Here is a 17,749-nt window from a genome sequence, read left to right as displayed (position 1 = left end):
CATACACCATGATCAAGTGGATTTATCCCAGGGATGCAAGGATTCTTCAATACATGCAAATCAATCAATGTGATACACCATATTAACAAACTGAAGAAGAAAAACCATATGATCATCTCAATAGATGCAGAAAAGCTTTAGACAAAATTCAACACCCACTTATGATTAAAAACTCTCCAGAAAGTGGGCAAAGAGGGAACCTACCTCAACATAATAAAGGCCATATACGACAAACCCACAGCAAACATCATTCTCAATGGTGAAAAACTTGAAAGCATTTCCACTAAGATCAGGAACAAGACAAGGATGTCCACTCTCACAACTATTATTCAATACAGTTTTGGAAGTCCTAGCCTCAGCAATCAGAGAAGAAAAAGAAATAAAAGGAATACAAATTGGAAAAGAAGAAGTAAAACTGTCACTGTTTGCAGATGACATGATACTATACATAGAGAATCCTAAAGATGCCACCCGAAAACTACTAGAGCTAATCAGTGAATTTGGTAAAGTTGCAGAATACAAAATTAATGCACAGAAATCCCTTGCATTCCTATACACTAATGATGAAAAATCTGAAAGAGAAATTTAGGAAACACTCCCATTTACCACTGCAACAAGAAGAATAAAATACCTAGGAATAAACCTACCTAGGGAGACAAAAGACCTGTATGCAGAAAACTGTAAGACACTGATGAAAGAAATCAAAGATGATACCAACAGATGGAGAGATATACCATGTTCTTGGATTGGAAGAATCAATATTGTGAAAATGACTATACTACCCAACGCAATCTACAGATTCAATGCAATCCCTATCAAATTACCAATGGCATTTTTTTTATGGAAGTAGAACAAAAAATCTTAAAATTTGTATGGAGACACAAAGACCCCGAATAGCCAAATTAGTCTTGAGGGAAAAGAACAGAGCTGGAGGAATCAGACTCCCTGACTTCAGACTACACTACAAAGCTACAGTAATCAAGACAATATGGTACTGGCACAAAAACAGAAACATAGATCAATGGAACAAGATAGAAAGCCCAGAGGTAATAAACCCATGCACCTATGGACAACTAATTTATGACAAAGGAGGCAAGGATATACAATGGAGAAAAGACAGTCTCTTCAATAAGTGGTGCTGGGAAAACTGGACAGCTACATGTAAAAGAATGAAATTAGAACACTCCCTAACACCATACACAAAAATAAACTCAAAATGAATTAGAGACCTAAATGTACGACCGGACACTATAAAACTCTTAGAGGAAAACATAGGAAGAACACTCTTTGACATAAAGCACAGCAAGATCTTTTTTGATCCACCTCCTAGAGTAATGGAAATAAAAACAAAAATAAACAAATGGGACCTAATGAAACTTAAAAGCTTTTGTGCAGCAAAGGAAACCATAAACAAGACGAAAAGACAACCCTCAGAATGGGTGAAAATATTTGCAAACGTATCAACGGACAAATGATTTATCTCCAAAATATATAAATATCTCATGCAGCTCAATATTAAAAAAACAAACAACCCAATCCAAAAATGGGCAGAAGACCTAAACAGACCTTTCTCCAAAGAAGACGTACAGATGGCCAAGAAGCACATGAAAAGATGCTCAACATCACTAATTATTAGAGAAATGCAAATCAAAACTACAAAGAGGTATCACCTCACACCAGTTAGAATGGGCATCATCAGAAAATCTACAAACAACAAATACTGGAGAGGGTGTGGAGAAAAGGGAACCCTCTTGCACTGTTGGTGGGAATGTGAACTGATACAGCCACTATGGAGAACAGTATGGAGGTTCCTTAAAAAACTGAAAATAGAATTACCATATGATCCAGCAATCCCACTACTAGGCATATACCCAGCGAAAACAACAATTCAAAAAGACTCATGCGGGCTTCCCTGGTGATGCAGTGGTTGAGAGTCCGCCTGCCGATGTAGGGGACATGGGTTCGTGCCCCGGTCCAGGAAGTTCCCACATGCCGTGGAGCGGCTAGGCCTGTGAGTCATGGCCGCTGAGCCTGCATGTCCAGAGCCTGTGCTCCGCAACAGGAGAGGCCACAACAGTGAGAGGCCTGCATATCGAAAAAAAGAAAAAAAAAAAGACTCATGCACCCCAATGTTCATTGCAGCAGTATGTACAACAGCCAGGTCATGGAAGTAAACTAAATGCCAATCGACAGAAGAATGGATAAAGAAGATGTGGTACATATATACAATGGAATATTACCCAGCCATAAAAAGGAACGAAATTGGGTCTTTGTTGAGACGTGAATGGATCTAGGGACTGTCATACAGAGTGAAATAAGTCAGAAAGAGAAAAACAAATATTGTATATTAACGCATATACGTGGAACCTAGAAAAATGGTACAGATGAACCGGTTTGCAGGGCAGAAATTGAGACACAGTTGTAGAGAACAAATGTATGGACACCAAAGGGGGAATGTGGCTGAGGGGTGGTGGTGGTGGTGTGATGAATTGGGCAACTGGAATTGACACGTATACAGTGATGTGTATAAAATGGATGACTAATAAGAACCTGCTGTGTAAAAAAAAAAAATGTGATCAAATGTTTTTTATTGGAATGAATCAAACGTAGACCATGTTTACTGTCTAAAAAACAAAATTTTAAGTCCGGAACTTTCTGTTACCCTTTAGCATTGTAGGATGGTAGGCCTGAGTAATTTAGGGTCACAGACTATTTGACCAACAGCATCAATTCAATCCAATGTTTTTGATATATTTTAATTTTGTTAAAGCCTTTTGCCACCACTGCCTTAACTGAAGTCACATGTTACATTTACCACTGCCCCTGCCTGACACAGAAGAGTGATATATTTTCCATACATATGCTGGCTCTTCTTTATAATGTTGTTTTCAGGTGGGACCATCTCATAAGGATATTTTTTTCCTGACACTTCCAGTAATTACACTGAACTAACTCTACTGGATATAATACCGAATTTCATTTATAGCAATACACCATGTTTTTCAAAGTAATAAGTATCATAATAAAGCTTCTATAAAAAAAAGTTTGAGAGAAAAATTAGTCATCTAATTATCTACAAAGAGCTTCCATGGTCTCTGTAGGGCCAGTTTTCAATAAACAAAGTTAAAAAAAAAAGATGCTTCTAAATTATTTGTCAAGACTGCAAGAATAATTGAGTAGAAAATAGCACCATATTAATATGCAAACACAATGGAGCCATCCATTGGAAGTGAAAGCAGGAAGTCTCATGAAATGATTGTTAGCACCAAGGATTATTTTATGCAAATTCCTTAAGTTCAATTTGTTACCAACCTACTCTAAAAATTATTCCAGAACCAACTAGAACTACTAGGATATAGGTAAAGCCAGATTACAACTGACCCTTGAACACATGGGTTTGAACTGGGAGGGTCCACTTACCTGCAGATTTTTTTCAGTAGTAAATAATACAGTACTACATGATCCGCAGTTGGTTGAATCCACCGACACGGAAGGGATGACAAGGAGAAACTACGAATACCGAGAGCTGACTATCAATTACACATGGATTTCTGACTGCAGGGAGGGTAGGTACCCCAACCCCCAAGTTGTTCAAGAGTCAACTGTACTTCATTTTACAATGTTTCAATTGGAGCAGTCAGGGAAGCCAAACAACAACAACAAAAAAACATGGTTAGCTATCCGTATAATGACAGTAGAGATACCACATTTTGGCACATTCTCTAAAATTAGTCCATCAATGACAGTTAAAGATGTACTAAAGCCCTACTCCTTGGATTTCAGTTAGCATACATATCTACTAGTTAAATATGTATGCTTAACTTTAAAACATTAATGTAGAGAATTAAAATTATGATTCAGGCATGCAGCTATTATTTTAAATATATGCAAACAGCTGTTTCAAAAAGAGTAATTTTGGAGCTAAACTTCCAGTCTAGGGCTCGAACCTTTAGAAAGTAAATCAACATCTTTCTTTTACAGTTTTAAGCACTGCACTTCCTCCAATCATTTTCTAATGGTTCAAGTCAATTTCACACTAAGTAACAGCACATGAATGATATCTGCGGTGAGGGGTCTCATGACAGGAAATTTGATCAATCTGAAATAATTACACTTAAAAATATATATAATTTAGCCCATAAAGTGGCACATGCATTTTTTTAAAAGTCTTATAAAACCTGCCTGCATTTTTTAAGTGTAGCAATGGTAGGAGGGCCAATTTTTAAGAGGTAACATTTTTTTCTGGTTTAAATTCATAAGAAAGTTTCAAAAATTCACTGTAAAATTTTCCAGTAAATTAATATTCAGTCAATTCAATATTTATAGTTAGTCAAGTACTGTATAATTAGTAATTTTAAACAAAATCATTAAAGTTTACAGAAGGGACTATCACTTACCAGCTGCTCTGATTTTACACCATACAACTTGATGGTCTTTGCCACGTTTTTTGACACAGCTAATGTGAGGTCTGCATCAACAGCAGCTACATTTAGTTCACTGGAGAAAACAAAAACAGACTTTAATTATTAGCAACACAGTTCATCAACAAAGTAAAGAGCAACATATAAACCTAATCCCAATAAACAATGTGGTGATTTTTTTTTATATATTTTACTGGTTGCCTCCAAGAACTGATGGATTGCACTGTTTCATTTTCCCTCCTAAATTCAGCATTAGGAAAAAGTGCTCTAAGACTGTCTGGTTAATGACCAGTTTCTCATTAATAAATGCATGTCATGTGTGAGTTCAGGCTGTGATTAAGAGAATAAATTGTGTGCAGATTTTTCAAGTAGCACTCTTGTTAATACTGATAAGTGCAATTAGAGACACTGCATGTCACAGACATCTGCAAGGAAATGACAGCTCTTGAATGGAAATAGTAACCTTGGAAGGACAAAGGCTAAAAATATAAATTACACGATACATAAAGATACTCAGTTTCTGTAGAAATTATGCCAATTCATGCTATTTTGATAAAATAGCTTTTTAAATATATCAAAAGCATAACAAGGATTTAACTTGATATTTTAAAAATTTGGATTCTTAAAGTATTTCTCTGTCATGCTTATTTTCAATTTAACATTGGATTAATTGGGACATTTGAGGTAATTGCAAAAAAAAGTATTTACAAAGACCATGGAAAGTTAACTTTTTTAAAGTTAATTTTTAATTAAGAGTTAAAAATTGCATGAAAATGCATATACAAGTAGAAAAGCAAGAAAAGTAATTATTGTCTCTCAAGTAGCAGAATAAATCTTGGCACTTACCAGGTTGCCTTTATGAAGAAAGTGAAGGACTTTAAAACAACATTAGTGCTTACTATGTGTGACAAAAATGCCCTTTCGTATACCAGTGAGACATAATTTTATTAAAGTTCACTTTCACATTCTATTAAACAATGGCATAAGTATGCTTCTTCAAGTCCCACCTTACAATTGATCACAGCATTGTCAAACTGCACCGGGGAATGGGTGCAGTCCATAAACAGGTAACATGTCCATAAACAGGTAAAGAGATCAAGTTCAATCCATGACCAGTTTTGTCACTACCGTATGAAACAAATAACGGAGACATTAGGGTATAAACGTCTTCAGTCAGGACTTTGGAAAGTCAAGATAACTGTGGAAAGATTTAGGATCAAGATGCTGGGCAATTTCAATGCTGTATTTAGATAGATATGCATATTATACCTGTGGCTTTTTAGTTGTACTCTCACATGCCTCAGAATCACCATCTTCAAATTTGTAATCTAAAAGAATCTAGACTTTTATACCTTGGTTCTATATTGCCTAACTACTAATTTTACTCCTCAAAATGTTCACCTATAAATAAATGTATAGACCTACTGTTACGACAACTTGTTATTATGACAGGAACTGAGACAGTCTCAACTGCAGATTAACCTGGGGGGTCCGTAAAATGTCTAAAAGCAACAGTATAATACATTGTCCGCAACCATTCAGGTTGCACAACCATATCCTCTGCTAGGATATCTTCCCTTTTGAGAGTTTTAAAAGCTGTCACATTCACTTAGAAAGCTTAAAATAGCAAACACAAGTAGACTAATCAGGATTATAATCCTTGTACGCCATGAAGTACTTTCTGGATTTAAGATAAAAAAAAGCTGACCTCCATGCTTTAGCTTCTCAATTTGTAAAATTTTTTAATATTAACTTTCCTACGTAATATCAGAAATTTACTATGGCATAAAGAATTAGGTTGTTTTACTTTGTATCCTTGACAAGATACAGAATAATGATAATTGACTATTTTTAGACTGTATTTAAATGGTTTTATTAATTGGAATCTCAAGTATTGATACTTACTACATGTGCACTCACTCAATGCAAAACTCTTGGTTTAATTTCCAGACTAATTCTTTGAATGATTTGAGATAAATTAAAGATGTACTGCCATTATACATCACTAACAAATGTGGCAGGCATTTTGCGGCATGCCGCTACATGAAAATACATACCTTGCTATAGTTTTAATGATACCTTCAAGTTCATCGGCAGAAGGAGGATTACGACCACCAGGGGGAAAAACCAAGTTGATCGGATCAAAGAGTCGAGATAAGGATTTTGATAGATAAGCAGCCTCATAGGGTTGTAGTGAGTCTTTCAAAGCCTTTCCGGGACTGTGGGAACAAAGTTTATTAAAAATGAACTTAAATTATACAAAACTAAGTGCTAGTGTATCAGGTTGTAAATGCCTTTCTTAAAAACATATCTCCTATATAAAATGTAACTCTATATGAAGAAAAGAAAAAAATTTGTTTAAAAATGTATAAATATATTTACATAATCAAATGCTTATTAAGAACTAAACATTTTAATTTATACATAATTCCTGGGCATAAATGTTATATAATATGCACCAGTACCTACTGTAGTAAGTTTGTCGCTTAAAACTAAAGGAGTAACACTGTAAAATCTTATTAATTCTAATGGGGCCATGCCTTCACTTAGCATGTTTCTATAGAGCATACAAGAGAGGCAAGTCTGCAGAGACCTGCTCCCACAAGCTCAACCCTTTTCACACACAACAGCTGCCCTCTCATAAGCTCAGTGCCTAAGAGGGAAGTATACAGGTGCAGGTTTTTATCAGCCTTCTGATGCCAAAACTGATACTAACAAGAATGAGGACAAAATAAAAAGTGCTTGTGCAAGTCCCACAATCACCCAAATACTCCTAATTGTAGTTCTAAGTTAATTTGTTTTACAACATTCTTCACGAACTAAAATTTAGCCTACTAAACACTTCTTTCCTCCTCAGTCCTCCTATGTCTTCAGTTATTTCTGTTGATTTTCATTTACTTGTCCAACTATTGGATCTTGTATTTTACCTCTGACAATTACTATCAAATACCTATAACCATATAATTAACTCTGTATCTTCTCACATCACCCCTGTTTATGATCCTTCTACTGGCCTTTCCATTATCTTAAACAAACAAACAAAAACAAATCCCCCTTAATCCTAAATGTTCATTTTGAAAACATCTGACCTACTCCTTCAGGTATAGGAAACTTGGCTCTCTCCTTTTCCACCTTTGCTGGTCAGCTGACAAGACCTAGAGGTCAGAACACTCTTGGCTCCTACATCACAATTCCATACTTATCTTAACACTTTCTCATTCAATAAGTATTTCACTCAACACATAGTTCCTGAGAATACTATGTGCCAGCCCTCACTGAGTGCTGGGAGGATAGAGATGAAATTTGCTTTACAGTCCAGTGAAGAAATGTGCAGGTAAAGTGTGAACTATAATAACTTCCATAACAGATGATGAGAGAAAGACCACAATGGGAACAGGGAAGAACTAGTGTCTAAATGTGTCTGAGGCAATCCTCTACTGAAGTCCACGCCAGCTATTTAAATGTCTTCCCTATTTTTGCTCTGGTCATTTACTGACCTTAAGAAGCCTCTTCTCTCTTCTGCAGAAATTTCAGCACTAAATTATAAGTACTAACATTCTTCTTCTCCAAGGATCCTTCCAAAAGGTCCTGCAGCTCTACTCCAACACCAAAGCTGCCAAGGCCCAGCTGGCTATCTGCCAGCAGCCACTCCTCAAGCAGCTCGCACGGGAGAAGCAGCTCTATGCCAACATGTTTGAGAGGCTGGCTGAAGAGGAGAGCAAGACCAAGGCTGTGGTCGTTGCAGGAGAGCAGCCTGCTGACACAGAGATGGAGGACGAGCAGAAGGATGACCCGGCAGGGGGCCAGCCGCAGGTGGGGGCAGAGCACAGCCTCCCTCAGCCCTGCTCCAGTGGCTGCCTGCCTCCCCTGCTCCCTACCTTACTCCACCCTGTTAGTTTTGGAAAACCTGAAGAATCTGGGCGGGGGGGGGGGGGGGGGGGGGGCGGGGGGGGCGGGGAGAAGGATCCTTGGTGATTACAATGTCAAAACAAACAACTTTTCTAAAACCTGTCCTGTACTAGAAGTCTACTTTCATTTTAGCTTTACTATGGAGCTTCCATGTTTGAGTCATTGTTTTGAACTGCTCTACCTGTGACGTCTCCAAGCTCGAAGACAACTTTCCACGCCCCCACTTGCCGCCATCTCCTTCCCGCCTACTAATTCTCTTAAATGTCTACAATTTGCCAGGTACTTCCTAGATGCGGGAAATGTAGCAATGAAGTCAGTTAAAAAAAACTCCCTGTCCCCTTAAAGAGACTTCTGAGAACACAATATTGTAAATCAACTCTACTGCAATAAAAACTAATAAAAAAAAAAAAAAAGACTTATGAGAAACACACAAAAAAAGAAATAAAATTTTTAAATGAGTTAACTACGGAATACAATGGAGAGTAAAAAATTCTAAGAGAAAAAGGAAGTAAGGAAGCCAGAGACCGTTTTTGTTTTTAATCCAATTTTACACAGGGTGAGGCAAGGGAAAGCTTCCTGAGATGATGTGAGGGAAAAGAGGGAGCAAGTTATATAGATTTCCAGGGTAGGCGCTTTCTATAGGAAGAGAACAAGCGCAAAGGCCCTGAGAAGAGACTTAGACCTGGCTGCGTTTGACAAAAAGTTAGAGAAGCAGAGCACTTAAGTGACAGGAGAACAGTACAAGATGAGGTCTAAGAGAAAACAGACGGAACAAATCATGCTGGGCTTTGTATATCAATAAAAGTGCTAGATTTTACTCAAAAGAACTTGCTGTTTGACCTTACAGTGATCAGCGCTACGGAACCCTACGCTCATCCTCCACCGTTTCAAGGTGCTCTCATTAGCATCTTGATTTTTCTAATTTACCTTCCTTTCAAAGCTCTTACGAAGAAAATCTCAGTTAGATGGTCTCTGTATCTGCCGCTAAGCGTTCCACGTATTGCAGAGAAAAAGTAAACTGTTTCTATTAAATGTTTATGCAAACCTCTTAATTTCAAGAGACCTGAAGCTCCAGGTATTAAAATTCTACTTCTGCAGCCCTTCACTCTCCACAGCTGACCATCTGCCTCAACTTTACACTAAGACCAAAACCAGTGGCAATGATCTTACTAGCTTATTTTTTCCTTTGTAACTTCACCTACCCTCAGCGATTTTCCTTTTATCCCAAAGAAAAAGTAGCTTTATTCCTTTGTTCATATCAAAACCTCTCAGAAGAATTACCTACCTCCTTCTTTCCCGTTCTCTCTTTTTCTAAACTTCTTTATCAAGATTTAATTTACATTCAATTCAACCATTTAAAGTGTATAATTCAATGGCTTTCAGTATATTCAATATATATTCAGTATATTCATGGTGATGTGCAACCATCACCATGCTCAATCCCAGAACATTTTTATCACCTTCAAAAGAAACCTCATAGCCTTTAGCTTTAATCTTTTACCCCCCCACTCACCCCATCCCCAGCCCTAAGCAACCACTAATATGCTTTATATCTCTATAGATTTCCCTATTCTTAACTTTCATAGGAATAGGATCATACAGCATATGGGCTTTATATCTGGCTTTTTTCACTTAGCATAATTTTTTCAAGGTTCAGTCATGTTGTAACATGTGTCAGTTCTTCATTCCTTCATTCATGTGTGGATATATCACATGTGGTTACCCATCTGTCTGCTGATGGACATTTTGGGTGTTTCTATCTTTTGGTGATTATGAATGCTGCTATAAACATTCATTACAAATTTGTGTGTGAACACATTTAAAAAATTTTTTTTAATTTGCTTAATATGCTTTGTTTTTATTGTGATAACATATACATAACAGATGGGTGTTGTGCACAATAAGGAAGCACCCACCTATTGATCTCATCTGTCTGAGGCTTCACTTCAGCTAACTGGCAGCTGAGGGCAGGATGAGAAATGCTGCGGTTCTGCTCTTCTTAGGAAGAAAGCCCTCCAGTTAGGAGTGGCGGGGGAGGGAGCCCTTTGTTCTTGGCTGTCACAGTCCTGAGTGGAGCCTATGCCTTGATGAGCTGGGAAGAGGGAGGGAGGAACAACAGTCTTGGTTCTAATATCACAGGCTCTTATGGAATTCTTTCTACCGAATTTTCACAGACTTTCTTGAGTCGATGATTTTTCATTTGCTGTTTGCTTTTAAAACCATTTCCAGACACGTTAAATTGTTTGGTTTTTAATAGTTTTCACCAGATTCACTGTGGGGTGGGTCAGCGGAGTGGGGATGGCTGTCATCCCAGAAGTCAATCTCCTCCCATTCTGTCTTTCATCAATTCTAATAATGCTTTGTATCCACCATTCCACACCTAGGCCTTGAACAACCTTATTTTGCTATATCTAGAGGTCACTTCTCAGTCCTAAGCTTCTTCAGCTTTTCAACAGCATGTGACACAGTTCACCATTCCTCTTCTGACTGAAATGAACTCATTCTTTGGGGTTCCACATAACTTTCAGTTTTCCTCCTATCTCACCATTTTTTTTCCTCTTAGTCTTGCAGGCTGCCACTCTTCTGCACAATCTATAAATTTTGGAGTGCATATTTTGGGCCAAAGTTCCCTTTTCTCTTTATATATATCTTCCCTATGGAATCTCCTCCAGTCCCATGATTTTTAAAGATCTGCATAGTGATGACTCTCAAATATGTATTTCTAGCCCTGATTCACATTCAACTACCTTTTCAACAAAACAATTTGCATCTTTGATTCAACAGTTTCAAAAGAAAAACCTTAACACTACTCGATGGGGAATTCCCTGGCAGTACAGTGGTCAGGACTCCATGCTCTCAACGTGGAGGGCCTGGATTCGATCCCTGGTCAGGGAACTAAAATCCCACAAGCCGTGTAGCATGGCCAAAAAACAAAATAAAAAAACCCACAAACAAACAAAAAAGAAACAAAACAAAAACCCACTACTCGATGAAACAATGTCTTCCAATCATTAGGCTTCTCCCAACTTGTCCACACATATCCTTGATTCTTCTTTTCCTCTCAAATGTGATCTACCAGCAAGTTCTACTGGCTTGCCCTCTAAGCTATATCTCGAATCAATTCGACCAGTTCTCACCATCTCATCCACTCATCCTACTTCAAGCCATTATCATTTCTTGTCTGGATAAACAAAACAGCTTCTCTTTCCCTGTGGTGACACTCCCCCTCAGTTGTCCACAAAGAAGCCGGCATGCTAATTTTTAAATGTTTATCAGTTCATCTCATTCCTCTGTTTAAAAGCAAAGGTATCCAGTGTTTTGAATAAACTCTAAACCCCATATCATGGTGAATAAAGCCCTACATGATCTTACGTTTCCCCTCCTCTCCGACCCAATTTTTTATCCCCCACTCTCCCTCATTCATTGTGTTCAGCTTTCTATTCCTCAACCTCCCCATCTCAATTTTCTCAGGCTCTAAATCTGCTCTTCTTTCTGCCTGCAAAAATCTTACTCCGAATCTTCCATAGTTGATTTCTTCACATTATCTCGATCTTGGGTCAAATGTTACCTTTTCATAGAGGTCTTCTCTGACCACCCTATATAAAACACTGTCACATTACCTTGTTTTATTTTCTTCATAGTAAGAACAGCTTTCAAAAATTCAGCATAAATACTCAATGATGAAAAACGTTAACCTGGTTATTTGTGCCTTGATTCTATTCAGATTATTCTAAGGTCTCGTTCCATTCATTATCTCTTTTCTTCACTTTCTCTCTCCACTGGCTACTTCTATCTATAAAAACTCTCAGCTTTCCCTCTATCATTAAAAACAACAACAAAAAACTTTCCTTTGGCTCAGCTACCATGGTCAAATTTATGTTTGTTTCTTGCCTCACTTCTCAAAAGAATATATAAATCATATTGTCATTGTTTCCTTATTATATCGTCATTATTTTTTGGTTTCTTAGAAGAATACAGGTCATAAGTCTTCTTCCCCACCTCACTGAAGTCAGTCTCCAAAAGGTGAAAAGGATGTCCCAAAACACAGTGGTATTTTTTATTCTGATTTTTTTTTCTACATTGCATTTACTGCCTTTCCTCTACCCCCACGAGTAACATATACTCATTTTAAGTAAAAGCAGAAAATACAGAATAAAAACTCTACCTCTTGGACATAAAACTCTATTACCTTGTGCTATGTATATTTCCAGAGCTTTTCAGTGCCAACATATGAATTTAAAAATAAAACTAAACCAGAAATACAATGATACTATGTATGCTATTTTGTATACTTAAAAAAACCTTAATACAAGATTTTTCGAGATCAACAGAAAACTTTTCAGTCTTCTTGTCCCCTCTTTCCATTAGTCCTCACCTAATCTCCATGTTTAGCATCAAAGAGTAACTGAAGAGAACAACAGCGTCTCCTTCTATCATACCAGCCTACCCTTACGCCACTTGTTTTCCCAGTCAAAACTTCTATGTCCTGTATTTTACCAGTCAGAACTTCTTACTACAGTGGATAAAATTCAGCTGTAAGTGTTCAGAATAAAAGATTTTTAAGATAAACATTAAAATAGCACTCATAAACCTAACCTTTTTCTTACAAGGTCAGTGATCAGAATCTACTGTTACTTGAGTCAGTCTCATCACAATAAATGATTCTAGTGTTTAAAGATGGTGTGCAAGCCAATCAATTGATTTGGTGCTCAAAGAGAAATCTGAAAACAATACTCTTTTTCAATTTAGGAGGAAAGCTAGCTGGTTTAAGCTTATTGAGATGGTATTATTTTTCTGATGTGGCTTATAAATATGGCTACCTATACTGTACTTCATGAATAATCTAAGAGATTTTCAGGTTTAATTTTGACTGTACTTAGGTTTTTCCCACCAGATTGAGAATCTATCCCAGCATAAGATTTATTTCCGCTATAGTTCCTGAACACACCATTTCCTTTTATATCACATTTATGCCAGTGGTCCATCAATAATGATGCTGTCTGATGTAATTACAGGTTATCTTATAATATCAATTAAACGATAATGACCACATATGCTCATCTCTTAGCTTCTATTCACCTTAATTGGTGATATACTTTAAAATGAAGCTTAATCAGGAACCAGGCTGCTCAACTAAGGATAAATTTCGACTTCTTCAGTTAAAAGTGTTGTGAAGTCTTTTAAAGTAAATAAATGAATAGTAATCATTACAAGTATTCACAAAGATTAGCGTTTTCCCATTTTCTAACTTATAATAAAAATAAAAGACAAAATCCTTAACAGGCCAACAAACAGGTTTGATTAAACAAACATACTCATAATCTGGCTTCTTTGGTATGAATATGTCTTGTGTATCATCTTCCATGTGTTGTAAGTCAGCATAGAGGTCTACAGTTCCACTGCAATTAAAATTTCCTTGAATACTTTGGCTGTATTGTTGAAGACGCTTCCATAAGTCATTATAAAGACGCAATAATTTAGGGTATTCTCCTTCAAATGCCTGTTTCAAAAACATAGAAGCTGCCAAGCAAAACAATAAAATGATTAGATAAATGATAAAAAAATTAAATGTAGCAAATAAAAATTTCTTTTGTATGTGAAGATGGTGCCAGAAATAGCCTATACTATAGGACAAACCAAAGATGTGTTCTAATAAGGTCTTTCAAAATAATGCCAGTAACAGTAATTTTCCTCCCAGACCACTTACTGCACGTGATATGTGGACCATATATTTTGAAACTTAATCTACAAGGAAATAGACAAATCAACAATTACAGTTGAAGATTTTCTTTCTCTCAGTAAATGATAAAACAAGTACACAGAAAATCAGTAATTGACATCTATAGAATACTTTATCCAAAACAGCAAAGTAGCCATTATTTTCAAGTACACATGAAACATTTACCAAATTCAACGATTTCTGATAGAAACAGTCTAAATAAATTTAAAAGGTTCCAAGTCATACAAAGTATAAAAACCAAAACAGTTTTAGATTAGAAATCAGTAACAGAAATATTTTTAAAATCCTGGAAATTGTGGTTTTGATTTCCATTTTGCTGATGATTAGTGATGCTGAGCATCTTTTCACGTACCTGTTAGCCATTTATCTGTTGTCTTTGGAAAAATGTCTACTCAGATCCTTTGCCCATTTTTTAACGGGATAATTTGATGTTTTGCTATGAGTTGTATGGGTTCTATGTATATATTAGATATAAACCCATATACCTGCAAATCAGGTATATGATTTGCAAATATTTTTTCCCATTCAGTAGGCTGCCCTTTCATTCTGTTGATGATTTCTTTTGCTGTACAGAAGCTTTTTTGTTTGATATAGTCCCACTTGTTTATTTTTCCTTTTGTTGCCTTTGCTTTTGGAGTCAAATTCGAAAGAAAATCACAATGAGATATGACTATATACCTGTTAGAATGGCAAAAATTTTAAAAAAATCAAATGTTGGTGAGGATAGAGGAACTGAAACTCTTGTATACTGTTGGCAGAATGGAGAAATTGTATTATCATTCTGCAAAACAGCCTAGCATTTTCTTAAACTGTTAAAGATATACCCACCACATGGTCAAACTATTCCTCTTCTACATGTTTATCCAACAGAAAAAAAAGTATATGTCCATATACAGACTTCTATATGAACATTCAAAGCACCTTTATTTGTAATAGCCCCAAACTGGAAACAACCCAAATGTCCATCAACAAGTGAATGCATACACAAACTATAGTATATCTGCACAATGGAATACTATCCAGAAGTAAATACATAATACAATATGGATGAATCTAAAAACAATCATGCTGCATGAAAGACAAATAAGAATACACAATACATGCTGTATCATTCAATCTGTACACAGCTCTAGGAAAGGTAAACCAATAGATAGTGACAAAACCTGGTCAGAATTTGCCTGGGGAAGAAGAAAGGAGATGGCGGGGAGAGGAATTACAAAGGGGTACATGGAAACTTTTGCAGGTGAGAAATACATTCACTGATCTTGAGTCGTGATGCTTTCATGGGTGTGCATATATGTCAAAACTTACCAAACTGTACACTTTATGTTCAGTTTACTGTATACCAATTATACTCTAGTAAAGCTGTTTAAAAAAAAAATCTTGGAGAGGACTTCTGTGAAATCTCTCCTTGCTGATGAAGAGGCCATTCACCATGGCCTGAGTGTCCCCACACATTCTTGCAAGTTATGTCAATGCGAGGCCCTGATTGCTCTTCATCCAGGCCATTTATCAGGTTTGCATTTGTAGCAAGCAACCTTGAAACATGAGGTAACTTTGCCCTGCACACGAAGAGCAGGCCTGCTTACTGCTTATGGCAAAAGCTGTAGATTGTCCAAGCTTAAAGTTCTCACCTGTGACACAAACTCACAGCATACGTACCATTCACATGGGCCCAAACTGTGTTTCCCCAGGAGGCCTGGAGGCATGGGGAACCAACATACAAATATGCCCATACTCACGTGGCTTGCTATGCTGTGAGTAATAAAGTTCTGCTCTGACCCAGGAGTCTCATGTCTTCTGACAATATTCAGAACATTTTGGCAGGCTAGCCTTTTTAAGTAGGGTTAAAAATCTCAGATCCTTCACGGTTCTTGAACTCCTCTAATCTAAATCATATTCCTTTTGTTATATTCTCATAACACTCTGTTCTTTGTCTTCTTTGCATTTACCACAATTTCTAATTTTACTTGTTTAAAGTATGTTTCCCCTACTTGACCGTAAACTCCATGAGGACAAGGACAATACTTGTTTTCTTCAATGCATATTTGGTACTTAACACAGTGCCTGAAATAGTAGAAATTAAATAAATATTTCTTAATGATAAACTAAGTTTTGCTTTTTAATGGACAGTATACTCACTTTCACAGAAATCTTATCTGTATAGAACAAATCACTGCTGAGGGTTTCAGAGAGCTGAACTTTGACTATACTGTCTCAGTAAATGTGACTGACTAATCAATTCTAAGATACTTAAGTCAAACATATTTAAAGCTTACAAATATATATTGTGGTAAATCCCGAAGCTAAATTCTACCTTACTTTCTTCTATAAGTGGTTATCAAGTATTCACATCAATTACCTATAAACCTGATTATAATCAATTATTTTTTTGATAAATGTAGAACATACACTGCACATCTTAATAATCTAAGAAATCATTTATAGATAGAAAATGACGGTTACTAATTCCCAGTTACTTAGTAATTCATTACTCAGAGCATGCCCTGTGTGAGCAACTCTTCTTTTTGAGTAATAACTAGTGATTCCAACACAGCACTAACAGGAAGATGAAATTCATCTTTATTCCAGTACCTTCTTTTATGATGATTTCTCCATAGCAATGAACACTATAAGAAATTATTTATTAGTTTGTGTTGATCATGTTCCTCCTTTAGAATGCAAGTTTAATGAAAACAGGGATATTACTTGACTTGTCTCTGTATTTCCTTTACCTAGAGTAACGCCAGGCACTGAATTATTGCATGAACAAATGAACTGAAAAAAGAATGAAGAGGGGTCTAGGTATGGAATTAAATCACTTCTCCAGATTCTAACAGTCTAGACTTAATTGCCTCACTACCCCCAGACCCCCTGGTTCAACTCTGATGTTTGCGTAATCCCAGAGTTGCAGCACACACAGCTCTTGCCTTAGTCTTGAGCAGCTGTGCTAAATATCAGCCTGTATATATGCTTCTGCCACTGCATCTCCCTGTGTGAAGACTGAATACCTCATCTCTCAGCCACTAACTGGGGTCCTGACCAAGAATAGGCATCACTCCTTAAAACTCCCACCAACCTTCAGACAACCAAATTCTGGTCAATGTAAAAACTGGAAGGTAGGGCTTCCCTGGTGGCGCAGTGGTTGAGAGTCCGCCTGCCGATGCAGGGGATGCGGGTTCGTGCCCTGGTCTGGGAAGATCCCACATGCCGCGGAGCGGCTGGGCCCATGAGCCATGGCCGCTGAGCCTGCGCGTCCGGAGCCTGTGCTCCGCACCGGGAGAGGCCACAACACTGAGAGGCCTGTGTACCTCAAAAAAAAAGAAACTGGAAAGTAGATTTATCCACTCAAAACATATTTGTTGAACATTTACTATATGATAAGTACTGTTGTAAATGTTGCATATGCAGCAGTGAACAAAATAAGCAGAGTTCCTACCCATGAGGAGTTTATATTCTAGTGAAGGAGAAAGACAATAAACAAATCAGTATGTAACATAATGTCAGGCAGTGTTAAGTGCTTTAAAGAATAATAAAGCAAGGTTAGAGAACAGACAGTGATAGGGAGTCGTAGTCTATTTACTGCAGACAGGGAGGGCCTCTCTAAGTGAAGCAAGGATATGACCCATCTGGATATCTGGGGAAAGAATGATTCAGATGGAAGAAACAGCAAATGCAA

General features: G+C 37.0%; 1 protein-coding gene across 1 annotated transcript in view; it reads right to left on the bottom strand.

The window, feature by feature from the left end:
• Positions 1–17,749, bottom strand: part of COG5 (component of oligomeric golgi complex 5) — a 284,025-nt gene that overhangs the window by 63,612 nt on the left and 202,664 nt on the right. Inside the window, exons 12-14 of the mRNA XM_079930906.1 lie at positions 13,646–13,850; positions 6,479–6,640; positions 4,398–4,497 (exon numbers count right to left, since the gene is read on the bottom strand). Coding sequence (XP_079787032.1) covers positions 4,398–4,497; positions 6,479–6,640; positions 13,646–13,850 — 467 coding nt within the window. The remainder of the gene's footprint in view (positions 1–4,397; positions 4,498–6,478; positions 6,641–13,645; positions 13,851–17,749) is intronic.

Source organism: Stenella coeruleoalba (assembly GCF_951394435.1).
Source record: "Stenella coeruleoalba genome assembly, chromosome: 9".
NCBI classification, from domain to species: Eukaryota; Metazoa; Chordata; class Mammalia; order Artiodactyla; family Delphinidae; genus Stenella; species Stenella coeruleoalba.
The sequence above is the reverse complement of the archived record's forward strand: the minus strand, read 5'-3'. Positions and strand labels throughout refer to the sequence as shown.